Source organism: Euprymna scolopes, chromosome 10, assembly GCF_053919585.1.
Source record: "Euprymna scolopes isolate OS-2025 chromosome 10, ASM5391958v1, whole genome shotgun sequence".
Lineage (NCBI taxonomy): Eukaryota > Metazoa > Mollusca > Cephalopoda > Sepiida > Sepiolidae > Euprymna > Euprymna scolopes.
The window spans coordinates 70769535-70785824 of record NC_136491.1 but is presented as its reverse complement, the minus strand read 5'-3'; the positions used below and the strand labels follow the sequence as shown (position 1 = coordinate 70785824).

The 16290-nt window shown below is 29.4% G+C and overlaps 1 protein-coding gene across 3 annotated transcripts in view; it reads right to left on the bottom strand.

Moving 5' to 3' along the window:
• Positions 1–16290, bottom strand: part of LOC145286091 (uncharacterized) — a 168068-nt gene that overhangs the window by 40793 nt on the left and 110985 nt on the right. For all 3 annotated transcript variants that reach the window (XM_080134769.1, XM_080134771.1, XM_080134770.1), the window contains 2 exons: positions 6657–6839; positions 2928–3194 (listed from right to left, as the gene is read on the bottom strand). In XM_080134769.1, the coding sequence (XP_079990895.1) occupies positions 2928–3194; positions 6657–6782 (393 nt within the window). In that variant the 5' untranslated portion in view covers positions 6783–6839. The remainder of the gene's footprint in view (positions 1–2927; positions 3195–6656; positions 6840–16290) is intronic.

Sequence of the window (16290 nt, the reverse complement as noted above, 5' to 3'; positions counted from 1 at the left end):
AATAGGAAGCCTTACTTTTGGAATGAGCCTCATATATACGGTTAGCTATGTACATATGTTTATGTATTGTATATACAGGATTCACTTCTAAATTAATGAATCATTTTGGAACACAGCTGCTAGGTTTAAGGAGTCGTAATATAGACTGTATTTGGTTTAATTTAGTTTGATGCAAAAGGGGGTAAAAAGGGGCAGAAGGTTTTTGTGAAAATTGATATATCTCTGATTTTTGTTAAAAAATTTTAAACATCAATTATTCCCTAATTTTCAGTTTCTTTGGATTATTTTAAAGAAATTTTAGAAGACATAATATGGGCACAACCTCTCATTTGAACATTCAAATATTTCAGATTTGCATTAAATTTAATCTAAAGTTATTAGACACCAATTAAGTAAAATTCCATGAATTTCATTTTCTTCTTAAGATCGCTTAAGCTTAAGCCTTAAATTTTAAACATTTTCTAGAATCCAAATCATGTAATGGATTTTAATCAAATTTGAAATAAGGATTCTAGACATAAGGTTTAGGTAATATTATATTTTAATCTTCGAAAGGGGAAAAAATTAGCGTAAAGCTGTTCTGTTTTCTGGAATTAATTTTACCGGTCTTAAAAAGGGTAATCTTCTAGCTGTATCATAATGGATAGTAAGTGTCTGTCTGTAACCAAAACTACATCACTACCCAAATTATAATTAACTGTAAGTTTAACCTCTTATTTCAGATTATGTTGTTTTTACATTTGTAATCAAGAAATAATGTATTTGATGATCTACATGGTTTACTCCATCTTTATTATTTAAATATAAAATTCAATTTATGTAGACAACAAGATATCAGTTCACAGAATGAATGGAAAGACTAACATATTGATTTTAAAAATCTGATTTTAAGAAATAATTTATATATATTACTGATTTTTAATTGTTTGTTCTTGTTTTTTTTATTAAAAAATATAAAACTATATATATATATATATACTTATTAACAATAATATAATAAACATTTAATATATAATAATAATAATAATAATAATAATTTTAATAATAAACAAGTAAGAAATACCAATTAATACAACGAATAATTAAATAATATGTCAATTTCTGCGAGACTGCTACAAAATGCACCTCAGAATTCTTTCCAACATCCACTTCTTAGATCAAGTGAAAATTTCTTTTTGTAAAGGAGGTATATTTTTAAAAAATTTAAAAATATGATACTATATGGTAATAGTCAGCTAACATACTTCCTAACTTCCAGTCTGTTACTGGAAGTAGTGACAAGGCAAATCAGTTCCTTTGCTTTTTTTCTCTTACACCTATATCTCCCCTGTGCATTTTTTATTTAATAATCATTGAAAAGTTTTTTCGGTTTTATTTTAGTTAAGAATTATTAAAATTATTTTTAATTTTTTTAAAATTATTGAAAACACTTTTAAAAATTTTAATTAAGAATTATTGAAATAATTTTTTTTTTAAAGAAATATTGAAAACATGTTTAAAACTCTTTTTAGTGATGAACTATTTCATTTTTATGAAGCAATGCCAGTCACGGAACTGTGCATCACCAAATTTTTTAAAATTTTGTTATTAAAAGTGCAAATAAAGACTAATTGTGTCATTTTTATCTGCATAATTTTGTTAATTTTTATTATATATTTTTCAATAATGTCCTTTTCTTATATTTTATTTCAATAAATCATTTTACAATAGAAATACTGAAGAACAATAAAAGTGAAAGAACTGATTTGCCTTGTCACCACTTTCGGTAGCAGAGACATTGAAAGTTAGGAAGTATGTTAACTGACTTACAACCCACTATAATATACCATCTCTGGGGTGACGGTAGCTAAGTGGTTAACAACACAAACTGACAACCTGGTTTTATTCCACAGAAATACTTTCATCGAACCAACACTTGGAGAGGGGGTAAATAAAATAATATACCATCCTAATTGAAAAATAATATCCCATCCTAATCCAATAATAATATACCATCCTAATTCAATAATAATATATCATCCTAATTCAATAATAATATATCATCCTAATTCAATAATAATATATCATCCTAATTCAATAATAATATATCATCCTAATTCAATAATAATATATCATCCTAATTCAATAATAATATACCATCCTAATTCAATAATAATATACCATCCTAATTCAATAATAATATATCATCCTAATTCAATAATAATATATCATCCTAATTCAATAATAATATATCATCCTGATACAACATTGGTAAATAAACATCTACTTGAAAATTATTGAATTCTTCAATATTGTCATTTGATCTATTTACTGTTATTGTGTAACAAATGGTGTTAGGAACAAAATTGCATTGGCACAGTCTTAAAATAAAATTCAACTTTTTATGTTATAAGTTACTTCATGGATAAATCTTAAAGGAAATCTATATAAAAAAGGGAAATAATTGTAATCTTACCTCCGTTTTTGTTTGGTTAAATATTTGAATTAAATACATTTCACAAAGAAATAGAAATGAATGAGATAGCAGCATTAGCCTCTGTTTTATATAAGCTTAATAATTTTTAATAAATGTTTTGAACAATTGTACAGATGTTTTGGTATTTGAATAATATAATTATTTGTTTTATAATTGTACAAAAAAATAATAGCAAAGTCATAAAAAATAACTACTAGTATTAACTTTTTTCTTTTTCGTATATTACAATATTACAAGAGTATTAAAGCTGTATAGTAATTGAAGTCAGGGTGAATGCATTTAATTTGCATAGTAACTTTTTAATAATTTTAAGTTTTTTTTTTCCACAAAACCTAAACAATATTAAAGTTGAGAGAAATAAATTATAAAACATCTTTTTTTTTGTACTATTCATGCTAGAAAAATGTATTGACTTATTCTATCAAATAATGATAATTCAACCTGTCCTTACCTGTAGTGCCATGGCAATTTGAATGAACCATTCAACAATCTGTCTTTCTTCAAGAACTTTGCCTTTTAGTTCTTTCAACCATGTATATAAATCTCCTCCTTCGCAGTATTGCATAGCAATGTACAAATGACGCTCACCGGCCTGGAATGAATCTTTGTATGTCACAATATTCGGATGCTTCAGCTTTGACAGAAGAAGGGCTTCTTGTTCTGCTGCACGCCGTTCCTTCTCAGATGCACTTTTCAAGTTGATTTTTTTCAGAACATACTGAAATTATATATATATATATATATATATATATATATATATGTCAAAAGGTAATAAAAATAAATTGCCAAAAATTCCCAACTCTTGGAGAAATAAACTATGTATTTAACAATATATTAGCCATGTTTATATAAAAAACAATAAAATAAAAATTAAAAAAAAAACACCAGATAGATATTAAACAAAATGGTGATTTACAGAAATTTGTAATTAATTTGTTATTTTATATATGCACATTTGTTTCATTTTTTATCTATCTTTTCAAGTTTGTGGGCCAATGATCTAATGCTTGAGTGTAAACAGGAACTTATCATATCTGCAAACTTTTTCAACTCTCATCTTAGACATGTGATGAGTTACAAAAGTTAAATTACTGAATTTATTGAGAATGTTGACTAAAACTGTATACACTGCTTTATTCCTTAGGTATCCAAGAAATTCAGTATAAGTTGTTAATCGATGTTTGTGGCACTTTGATAATATCACAGTATCAAATTTCTGGCAAAAAATGCTAATTTATATATCTTTTTTCCAGTGTATAAGAAAAGCGTAGCTTCTAATTAATGCAATTTTTTTTGATAAGCTTTTCAGTAGATTTTCGTTTTTTAATACTTAATTGGCCAAGATTAGTTAACACCCCCCTACTTCATAAAATATTACCACTGCATAAAATATTATCTCTGTATATTTTTCTTTGATGAATAAAACACTGAGGAATTTCATTTGGTCTTTGACCTTAAAGACATTTGTATCATTGTGTTTACTAAACTTTTTAGTCATGCTTGTAATATCCATGGTTGGCAATTCAGAATTACTAATTCAATATGTACATCAGTACCTTTATGAATAGTTAGAATGATTTTTTTTTGTTTTGACTTAATTTAATTTTATATTATTTGGACTTTGTAGATCAGTGAAATCAATGTTCAAAATAAAAAAAAGAACCAATTTAAAAAAAAATAGCATTAAATGTATTTTTTTAATTCAAAAAATCTGATCAGTCTGTGTGTGTGTGGAGGCGTGCAAAGTTTAACTGCATTTACTTCCCTTTTCATCATATCAAAACAGTGCACAATTAATTTCATGAAAGAGTATTTATAACATGACAAAAAAATCATGGGACTTAACATTTTTCTAGACAACAATGTGATATTGTGATATCAGAAAAAAACATTATTTTCATAATTTTGTCAAAACGGTTCTTAAGTGGAAGTAAAAATGAAACTGCTGTGAACAAAACCTGTCAAATTTGGGGAGTACTTCTTCAGTTGGGAATCTATATCAGCCTAACTGTTTCGGATTGTGATTTCTGGAACAGACCGGAAATAGCCGAACATCCAACAAATACCAACATCATATGACACAACTTCTTACTGACTTAATGCCTCCCTCTCCTAACTCCTCCATGTTAAGAATTGGTTTTATAATTTTCTTCAAATCAGCAAGTGAATAAACTTTTTTTTTTTTTATTTTATTGTTTTTTTTTGTTTTGTTTTTTTGAGGTGGGGGTGTTGACTTTATTTTCTTGAGGGGCTAAAAAATTTTTTTTTAAACCCTAAACCTAACTAACTTTATTCATACTAGCCTCGAAAGATAGTATTTTCTCTTAGTCAAAAATGAAGAAATTTAACATTTTTATTTAACATAAAATACAAGTCCAAGAATATAATTTTCCCTGAAGAATTTATTTTTGCTTGCATTTCAGCCATGAGAAACAGAACAGTTGTTGTAATCGCGGTTAATCGGTTAATTTAATCTTTGATTTTGCAGTATTGCATTCAAAGCATAAGCTGTTGAATGCAAATCATAAGCTGCTTCAACTAATTCTGGTTTGGTCCATAAATCGCAACTGGAAACTTTTAGAACAACATGGATCGCTGTCCAAAGAAGTACTAATTAAGGAATTTCAGATTCCTCTGAAATATATAGGGAATATATTTTGAAACATTCTAAACAATTTAAAAAAAATGCGCAAAAATTGTATTAATTAAAATGAAAATTTTTAATTTAGTATATGAAATAGATTTAAATATATAGAAGGCAGAGATGTAACGGTTAGACACAATCTGAATCAAATTAAGATATAATGGTGGAATAAGTTATGCAGATTCATCTATAATATAAAAGCGAAAATGTGTGTGTGTGTGTGTGTGTGTGTGTGTGTGTTAGCGTGTGCACATTTTTTGTATGTCCTGCAAAGGCTTGGGGGGGGGTACGATTTCTTAGAACTTTTTATATACTCCCTAGATTATAATATCTACAATTTATGAAAGGAGGTTATTTCTATCTCTTATTTCAGCGACTTTTATTTTATAAAATTCACACTATCCCGTGGTCCCGCGTGTTTGTTTGTGGTTTTCATATAAAAAAGCGAAACTAATGAACACCAAGGCAGTTTTCCGGCTTTGTGCTGGAGATGTCTAGAAAGCAATTAGCTTTTATCACTATGTGGAGAACCCCTCATATCAGACAATTGCTATTCATTTGGACACTCCCCTTTTTATGGGGGAGCTGGTTTTTCTCCAACATCTTGGGGAAACAAACAAATACGCAGAAAGCATAAAGCTTAACTGGCTCTGCGTGATTTCATTTCTCTATGGCGTGATGTTTGACCTAGAAAACCAGACTTTGTTTTTAAGCGTTTAATTTCAACCATTCTCACTTCTCTGCCCTCTTAGCATCGCAGTAAGATGTCAGGCTTTCTTTTGCGCCTTCGCCTCAAGGTTTTGGGTTCGAGCCTACCTGTCTACCAAAACTTTCTTTTTTTTTTCTTTTCTTTTACACTTCCAAACACCTGTGCAATGCCAGGCACCCTGCTAGTCCTTATTAATACTATATATATATATATATATATATATATATATATATATATTTTTTTTTTTTTTTTTTTTCAATATTTTTGGTAGGTGAAGAATATGTATTGTAATATTTCGGGAAATCATCCTTCGTCAGTCATGCATAGTATGGCTATTGTAAAAATGAACAAATTCAGCAGAAATTGGAAATTAATTTATTTGTTTTAACTATTATATTATTTAAACTTAATAATATAGGGATTGTATTAATGATGAATATTATTTATTCATTCTATTAAAATTTAGTTTGTCTATATACAACTAAAACACTGTGAATCTTTCTTGTTTATCCCATGCAAACGAGATGACATTAATGATTTGTAGTATCATCCATTATGACAGAGGTGGGGAGAACAGAGCATAATGGATGATGATGTCACTAGAGAGAGGAGAGGGAAGATTTCCTTTGTGAACAGCTTTTATATTTTTTGGTGGGGTTAAAAATATGGTGTCAAAAACGTTTAAAATATTTCAAAACTTTACATTTTATTATTTCTTGAGATTTTTGTTCGGGGGGGGGGGGGATTTCTAAAAAGATAGACCACTCACAACAAAGGGTGAATCGGAAAGGGAGGTAGTGTTCACTCGTGTTTACAATGTTACTCACCTGTTTTTGGTCTTTCGTGTGTCTGGCCAGCCAAACTTCTCCATAACTACCTTTTCCGATCACAGTGGAGAGTTCAAACCCTCGCAATGTTTTCGTTTTCACAGATGATTTCTGTAATGCCATCATCCTGCTGCTTGGCCTTTTTCACCACGGAATATGACTGAGATTTGGAACCAGTATAGCCTAAAAGACATGAATATATAAACGTGAAACAATACAAGAATATAAATCACATTCTTTGAAAGGGATACAAATAACCATTTAAAAGTGATGAGTAATTGAAAAAAAAAATACAATTCACAACTTGGGAGCCAGTTTAAAAATAAAACATATGACAAATATATATATATATATATATATATATAGTGTATCACAAAAGTGAGTACACCCCTCACATTTCTTCAAATCTTTCTTCAAAACGTAGATACCATGAACAAAACTTCTTTCTTAGAACTGCACGCCTGTGGAACTCTGTTCTGCTTGCCTGTTTCCCTCCCGACTTCAACCTGGATGTTTTCAAATCCAACACAAATTCCTAATGAACCGCCCCCCCCCCCTAAGTAATGACACCTTACCAATTCTCCAATACTATTGCTACACTATCTCTTTGATTACTGTACACACAATAACCCTTATCCCTGAGTGGCCATTGGGCCTTGATAAGTGGTGAACTCCATGTAAAAAAAAAAAAAAAAAAAGTATATCTTTTCATGGGAAAGTTGATGTTGAGAGAAATAAATCATAAAACATCTTATGTTTTTTGTACTATTCACACTAGAAAAATGTATTGACTGATTCTATCAAGTAATGATAACTCAACCTGTCCTTACCTGAAGTACCCATACTTCTGTTATATATGCTGCAGATAGACTATTTTTCATGGTGTCAAAAAAAAAAATCATTTTTTCAGTGTTGTTTCATGAAGAGATATACTTAAATATTTGAAAAAATGTAAGGGGTGTACTTACTTTTGTGATACACTGTATATAAGTATATATATATATGATATTTAGTTTCCTAAATGTTTGTCCAATGAAAGCCTGTGGCATTTATAAAATAGCGTTCAATAACAAGCAGAATTTTATTGTATAATTTTCTTTATTTATGCAAACATTATTGGCTACATATGTGCATACATGTTTCAGCTGTAATTTCTGTTGAAATCCAGTGTCATCAGGCCACTAGTCTTAATTGGTTTCAGAATCTGAAATTTTTGACCCTGTTGAAACTAGTGGCCGGATAAAACTGTTTCAACAGAAATCACTGCTGAAGTATATATGCACACATGTAGCCAATATTGTATAAAGAAAATTATATATATATATATATATTACAAATCAAAAGCTACACGAGACTGACGGTTAATGAGCTAGGTGAATGATGAAGACTATCAAGAGAGTATTGAAAATAATGAATGAAATGAACAAAATTTCATTATTTATAAGGCCAGTTTATGACAAGTATTTGTAGATGACCATGTTGAAGCCTATAGGGAAACATTCCTGTAGTAATGTGTTCCACAAAAGGAAAAAATTATTCAGGGAGATTCAATACCAAAAATAACTTCTTCATCCCACACAGAATTTATATCCAATAGCAAAATAAAAAAAATAAAAATAGAATTGGAATCATTTTATATTGCATTTTTTTTAATGCAAAATTGATCCCCTGAAATAGAATTTAGCTAATTATTAAAGTATATATGCAATGATAAAGGGACCTTATAGACGGGTCACTGGTTATAAAAGCTAAAGGCCATTTAAGGATAACCATTAATGAGCGTTCAGTTGGAGATGAACAACACATTCTGAGGACTAGAATCATCATCAACACAAAAATTATAGAATCGCTCACAGCAAAACCCCCTCCACACACACACATATATATACACACCTATTTTAGAATTTACAGTGCAAGATTAGTTTTGCATCTATCTTTAAATATAATATTGCTGTTTTTATTTTTTGTCCATTTACTTCTAAAGTATTTCAGAATAAATAAATATTAACAATACCCATACTTCACTTCCTAATCATATTTGTTTGTATTTTCCCCCCGATTAACTGATTATAAAATCAGTCTTGTAGTTAAATGTTAGGAACAGAATTTCCTGATTAAATACACTTTTTTGACAATATCTGGACACAGATCCTGCTACTTTGTTATAATGTCTAGCTGCCAATTCAAATTCCTATCATATATATATTTTAATATTTATTCGAAGGTAAACAGTTACATTAGGTCGCTACAAACAGCCATCTGTTTCAATCAATGAGAATTTGTCAGGCGACCCTGAACCATTTGACACTATAGAAAACAAGCATCAACTGGTTCAGGGTCGTCTGCTGAAGTCTCATTGACTGAAACAGATGGCTGTTTGTAGCGACCTAATGTAACTGTTTACCTTTGAATAAATATTAAAACATATTTTGCTCTTGTTATTGAGCACTACCTAACAACCTCGTTGAGTTCATTAGTTCCTACTTTTGAATATCTCAAGTCTGGATTTATATAAGTAAGGGCTCCTTTGTAAGTGGATCACTATGATGAAGAACGTGAAAGAAAGAGTAAAAAAAAAGGGAAGCGGATAGGTAGAATAGAAAGATTGAAAAGGGAAGTAAGTTTTCATTATAATACCTTTACTTTACATATCATTTTAAAGAGCGTTTTTCGCTCTATCTAATCATTTAAACTAACAATGGTTTTAAAACAATTGTCTTCTTTTCAGAATGTTGAATACAAGATGGAAAAAAAAGCAAATTCACACAATTTTCTTATTTCAATTCAAGCTAGGCCAAAAAGTTGCTGAAGCAGCTTGCAATATCAACAAAGCATTTGGCGCAGGAACCACAATTGAACGCACAGCACAATGGTGGTTTAAGAAATTTTGTGGTGGCGATGAGAATCTTGAAGATAATGAGCATAGTGGTCAGCCATCAGATGTTGACAGCAATCAATTAAGAGCCTTAGTTGAAACCAATCCACACACAACTGTTTAAGAACTTGTTTGGGCGTAACATATACAATGATTTCCAACCATTTGAGAGAGATTAGAAAGACAAAAAACTTAATAAATGGATGCCTCATGAATTAAACAACAACCAAAAGAAACGCCGTTATGAAGTGTCATTTTCCTGTTTTTTACGCTACAAGAACGGTCCGTTTCTCGACTTTATTGTGATTTGCAATGAAAAATAGGTCAGTTACGACAACCAACTCAGTGTTAGACGTCACCGAGCTCCACGACACTTCCCGAAACTGAGTTGCACCAAAAGAAGGTCATGTTGACTATTTGGTAGTCTGCGCCCGGTCTCATCCATTAGTTTTTTGAATGCAGGTGAAACCATTACGGCAGAGAAGTATTGTCAACAAATGGATGAAATCCATCAGAAACTTTGACAACAGCATCCAGCATTAGTTAATAGAAAAGGCCCAATTCTTCTCCACAACACAACTGCACGTTGCTAAACCAACCTTGCAGAAGTTAAACGAATTGGCCTACGAAATCTGCCTCATCCGCCATACTCTCCAGACCTCTCACTTACTGACTACCACTTTTCAAGCACCTCAACAACTTTCTTCGTGAGAAATGCTTCAAAAACCTAAGTGATATCAAAAACGCCTTTAGCAACTTCATCGCTACCAGAATGCAAGATTTTTATGTTACTGGAGTAAATACACTTGTTTTGCGTTGGCAAAAGTGTATTGATTCTGATGGTGCTTATTTCAATCAAATTTTTGTCTTAGCGGGGATATGTTCATCTGAATTTAAAAGTTTAAAACCACAAGAACTTTGTTTCCACCTGATATGCTTTGAACAAGATGGCTGTTCACCGGATACAGGCCGATATGAGTTATTTTAGTTCTTCATAATTTTACATATATCATTACGCATTTTTATATTTGAGAACTTTCTGGTTTTTCTGAGGAGTCCATGGAAGGAAATATCCAATGTTTACATATAAATATTGATTGTTTCCTGTGAATGAAATAAATCTATAAAATGTGCTGAAGTTGTTTAGTTTTGGAAAAAAAAAGATTAGTCAGATGACTAAAACATTGGACTTCAGAATATAGCATACTTGTTATGATATATACGTTTTTTTTTTTTTTTTTAATTTTCTTCCTTTGAAGATTGTAACGTTGGGTATGGGGCAGCCAAACCAGCTGCCAACATTCCCCTACTTTTTATTGAAACCAGCCGAGAGCTCTTTTTAGTATCCTCGGTGTTCCCTTAAGTGCAATTGTTTGGATCTCTTTTGCACTTGGTTTACCAGGAATACTAGTTAGGTAGGATTTCAGGTTCTTCATAAGCCCTGTGGCACCTATAATAACTGGTATGATTGATATCCTTAAGATTCCAGTTTCTTTTCATACCATACATGCGACCTTGATATTTGGTCATGTGTGTATACACACACACACACACACACACTGTGTGTTTGGTTTGGTTTGGTAGCCACATCATCTTAGGTTTCATACAAAAGTTAAAATGTTGACTTTAGTTTGAACCTTTTGAAACGTGTAACTAACAAAAAAAAAAAAAAAAAAAAAAAAACTTGTACATATTGTCATCTGGGGCTTTAAGTAGATCCAACTCCTAGAGTGAATGCGGTATTGTGGTGATTGCAACTAGTGATAGGGAATAGACAAGTGGACGACCCCCGACACCCATCTCCCCCCCCACACCCTTTCTGGCCTCATGCCACATTTAAAAAGAATTAGTTGCCTGTTTTATATAATTTTAACCCTAAAATTCTGTAAAATTTGTGATTTTTCTTCTTAAATAAATATTGAAACGTGTAACTAACAAAGCAATCATATTCCACACTAATAATTTCCGGTAAAACAGATGAAACATGTGTCTGTGGGTAAAAATCTTGTAATATTCTTCATATTATTATTTTAAATATGGTATTAAAAATAATATTATGATATATGATACCAAAAAAATTATAAAATTAGGCTGTCTAAATTTAAATACATAATGCTAAAAAAAAAAAAGTTGTAGCTACCAGTTTGATTAATGCAAGATTGTTATCATTTTTTTTCTATCATTTTCATTGTTACTATAATCATCTTTTAAGACCAGCGTTAGCTCCAACCAGATTTTTTTCTCCGAATTGTTCATCTTTTATTTCAGTTTCATTATTAACTGCTATCTGTTGCGTTCTTTTCAAGTGAGAATTAGACAAATTAAAAGGTAAGTTATTCTGATTTTGAATTAATTCGTCTTTAATTCTATAATTCATTAAATATATTTAAAATATTTTATTTTCAAAATGGAATTCTTTTTACTTTGAAAGTCAGTGAATTTTTTTAAATAAAATTATTTCCTTCTTTAAAAATAATTTTTGAAAATGTAAAAACAAGGTAGATAAAATAAAACTATAATATACATATTTTTTATTCATTATTAATAAAAATTTAACTTTAAATCTTTCTTTCACTTGGTTCACTAGGTATATTTGACAGGTAGTCTTTAAAATTCATTTTTGCTTCTATAATTACTAGAATAATGAAGATCTTTCTAAAATTCTAGTTTCTTTTGATATCGTACATAAAACCTTGCTATTTCGTTATTTATGGAAATGTTTCTTCTAAAAGTTGTTTAAATTGTAAAAAGGTAAATAAAATTAAATTGCATAATTTATTTAAATTAATTTTCTTTGGTAAAACAAGATTCTATTTTTTAAAAGCGATTACAATATGAATCATCTGAAAAACTTGTTAAGAAAAACAATTTTAGAATTTACACTGTGGGATCAATTTAGCATATAAATCGGTACTTGTTTAGTTTAATCACAATATTAAAAAATGAAAAAAAAAAAAATTATATTGTACATACCCGCTATGGAATTAAGTTTGCATAAAAAAAATTCACTTAATTTGATCAAGTAGTTTTTTTTTTTTTACTAAGGAAAATTCAATTTTAATGAGATCGATCATATCCCACCATCTTGCCTATTTCATTGAGGAAGAGGAGAGGCGCCAAGGGAGATAACTCCAAATCACCACTTCAAGTTTGTCAAAATTTGATGAGATTATTTTGAAAAATTGACAGAAAAAATATCTAGATAAATATTTTAATTTTTTTTTTTTACTTATTTTACAGAGTTTCTCTGTTCTTTTTTAATCCCTTTTTCATTTGTTAATCCCTTTTTTGTTTAAAGGCACTCCCCTTCTCATCCGCGAAATGGCAGGATAAAATTGGGCTCATTAAAATTCAATTTTCCTCTATATATAAAAAAAAAAAAAAACTACTTGATAAAATTAAGTGATATATATATATATATATATATATATATATATATATATATATATATATATATATATATATATATATATATATATATATATATTTAATGAGAACTTAATTCCATAATGGGTACATAATATTTTTTCAATATTTTCATTTCTTAATATCTTAATCTGATACATTGGCATAAATCCAACATAGACGTTTTGACAGAGATAGATGAAGAAAGTAAAGTCTTTTTGTGATTGATATAAAAATAATTTATTTAAAACTATTCAAATATTTGAATAAAAAAAAATGTTCCCATCTTAAGAAGCATCATATATTTATGAATATTTAGAATATAAATTGAAACCAAAATTATTGATACAATTTTTTAAATAAAATCATTTATTTTTATTTTTTATAAACGGAAACTTTTAATATTTAAAAATATCTTTGGAACAAGACTTTTTTTCCTTTTCCTCATTGTGTTGGTATTAGTTCATGAGGGGAATTGTCTCTTGTTGAGATGGAAAATGCCCGGAAACGTCCAAGTTAAATCTGGGCAATGTGTTACAAATAATTATCGGTGTTGTAATAAATTTAATAAGATTTTTTCAAAATATAAGAAAAAAAAAAGGCCCCATGTTCCAATCTTATTTAATTTGAGGTTTTTCTGATTTTTTTTTTGGGGGGGGGGTTAAAATTACTCCTGTTTCCAACTGGGCGTTTTTGATTTTATGATCCCACTACCAAGTTCGCATAGTCCTTCCTTTTCCCCCCCCACAAAAAAAAAAAAAAAAAAAAAAAAAAAATTTCTTAATTCTACCATTAACCTTGAGTCCGGGTGGAAACGCTCCTCTTCCCAAAATATGTACAAAAAAAAAAAAAAAAGCTTGAAACTCAGTTTCAATACGAGAATGATTTTAGAAAAATACTTTTTTGTTATTATTTTGTATTTTCAAAATGTCTTACTGCAGTTTTCCTTGTTCACAAAAAAAAAAAAAATAAATAAAATACACAATCACCACTACTAAAAAGAAATAATCTTGTTTTACATTTCCAGGGTATTTTCCCCCCTCAACCCCCAAATCAACGGATATTAGACCATTCCTGTAATGACCGGTTCCTGTTGCTGACTTTTCAATCTTACCCTCTGACCTTAGTGTCACATTTCTTGCGGTGGGAGAGAAATAAATACCGAGTATCCATAGGCCACAAAATTTATGAGGAAAGTGTTAAAAGATGAGTGACAAGTTGCTGATATAAAAATGAAAAAAAAAAATGCAATTCCTGATTCAATGACCCATTTTCAAACATATGTAAATACTATTGCATGATCATTATTTTTCATCTTTTGTTTTTAGAATATTAATTAAAAAAAATTTATTTTTAATTTGCAGTATGAGAGATCAAGGTTGTCACATGTTTTATGAAATTAAGGTTCAAAATGAATTAAAAATTAGTAAAATGGAATATTATTTTGCCTTTTTTTTTATAGTGATACACTAATATATTTCAAGTAAAATTGAACTCTAAATAATTGATTTCAATATTTCATTTTTTGAGGTGTGAAAAGTGAGCATTGCATCATTTAAAATAGTAAAATTGCACTGATGGACAATTTTTAAAGTATCATCAAATAAAACTGAATTAAATGACAGTAAATATGAGCATTCAATATAATTCTATATATAATGACTAATGTGCCTATTTTTTTAAAACAATTCCAACTGCAACTTACTTCATTATGATAAAAATGCTATGTCCAAATTTGGTGGCAGATATAAAGTACTAAATGTTATTATAAACATATACCAATTTCAAAATCATATATCACAAAATCTATTAAAAGATCTGGAATATTGCATGCCTAATCAATACATATTGTAAAATTCTATATCCAAATGTCAGCTTTTTATATGATGTACTTCTTAAATAGTATCCTCAAGAAAATGTAATAATTTTATGTAGTATTTTTCACTTTGTTTACCATGGCAATGTCATTAAGTAAACAAAAGTGTTCAACATCAATTTAATTTTAATAAAAGTAAGAACTGCATGTTATCAACAACAGAGTTCTTTATACAATTAGAACTTCTCTGTAATTCTGTTGAATTCTTCGCTTGGCACTGATCACATTGATCCATTTGAGCTGGTTCCCTCAACGCCTTCCCCAGTCAAACACATATAGAGAAAAAACTTCAGTTGTCCTTCTTCAATGCTTGTGGCATAAATCACTTGTTTTGTATTGTTTATTAAATTGTTAGGTGAAAGTACAGACTAGTTAGAAAAACACCTCTCCTAAAACAAACAAATTATTCTTGAACCTCTGTAAATGTTTCATGTTTTTAAATTTTGTTTATGCAATCCTACTGTGAAAAAAAAAAACAAAACAAACTTTCTGAAAAAAAAAAAAAATAAATAAATTCTTAAACCTCTAAACGTTTCATGTTTTTAAAAATTCTATTTTGCAACATTGACAAACTAAAATTATATTTTGATACCTAAATCACTCATTGAAAAGAAATTATATTTTTATACATATGTTTAGAGTTTCATATATTTTTGTGTTATTTCGTTATATATTTTTTAGCGTTATTGTAAACATTACTACAATATTATCCCATTGACTACTGTACACTCTATAACCTTATCCTCGAGTGACCTCCAGGCCTTGATAAGTAGTGACTCCTATGTAAAAATAATAAAATATTAAGAAATAGGTTTCCAAAAAGTTCTCTGCATAAGTACTATTGTTTTTTTTATTGTTTTAACATCTTTATGCCATCTATAAATATAAAAGTGAAAATGTATGTATGTACGTATGTATGTATGTGTGTTCGCTTTTTCTGTGTGTATTCAAAAGGCTTCTTTCAGAGAAGCGGTCGCTCACTTCACAACTTTTTAAAACTTTTTATATCACATTTAAATCGTAATATCTCACAGTTAACAACGAAGCTCGCCTGTCTATTTAATTTGCTCGATTTCGGGAAGATAAATATTCAATATTTGTCGCTCGCCGCATGTGGGTTAGTCTTTTTCCTATAACATTTTGGGGGAAAAAAGCGTTAAGCAGTAAATGAAATCCCGCAGTCAAACTTGACCTCATTAACTCATTAAAACAAGCACCTGCTAAATCCAAGTAATTAAATAAATTCAAACGTGTTTCCGTAAGCATGTCGCGATGGGGCAATGGTTAACGTGGCACTTTTTTTTTCACCACTTTGCCTCAACGGTTCGGGTTCGATCCTCATACTTACTTTTTTTTTTAACCACCCCCCACACCTCCAAACACCCGGGGAACGCCGGGTACCCCTCGCTAGTCTATATTTATAAAAGCGAAAATGTATGTATGTATGTGTGTATGTTTGTGTGTCTGCTAAAAACTTT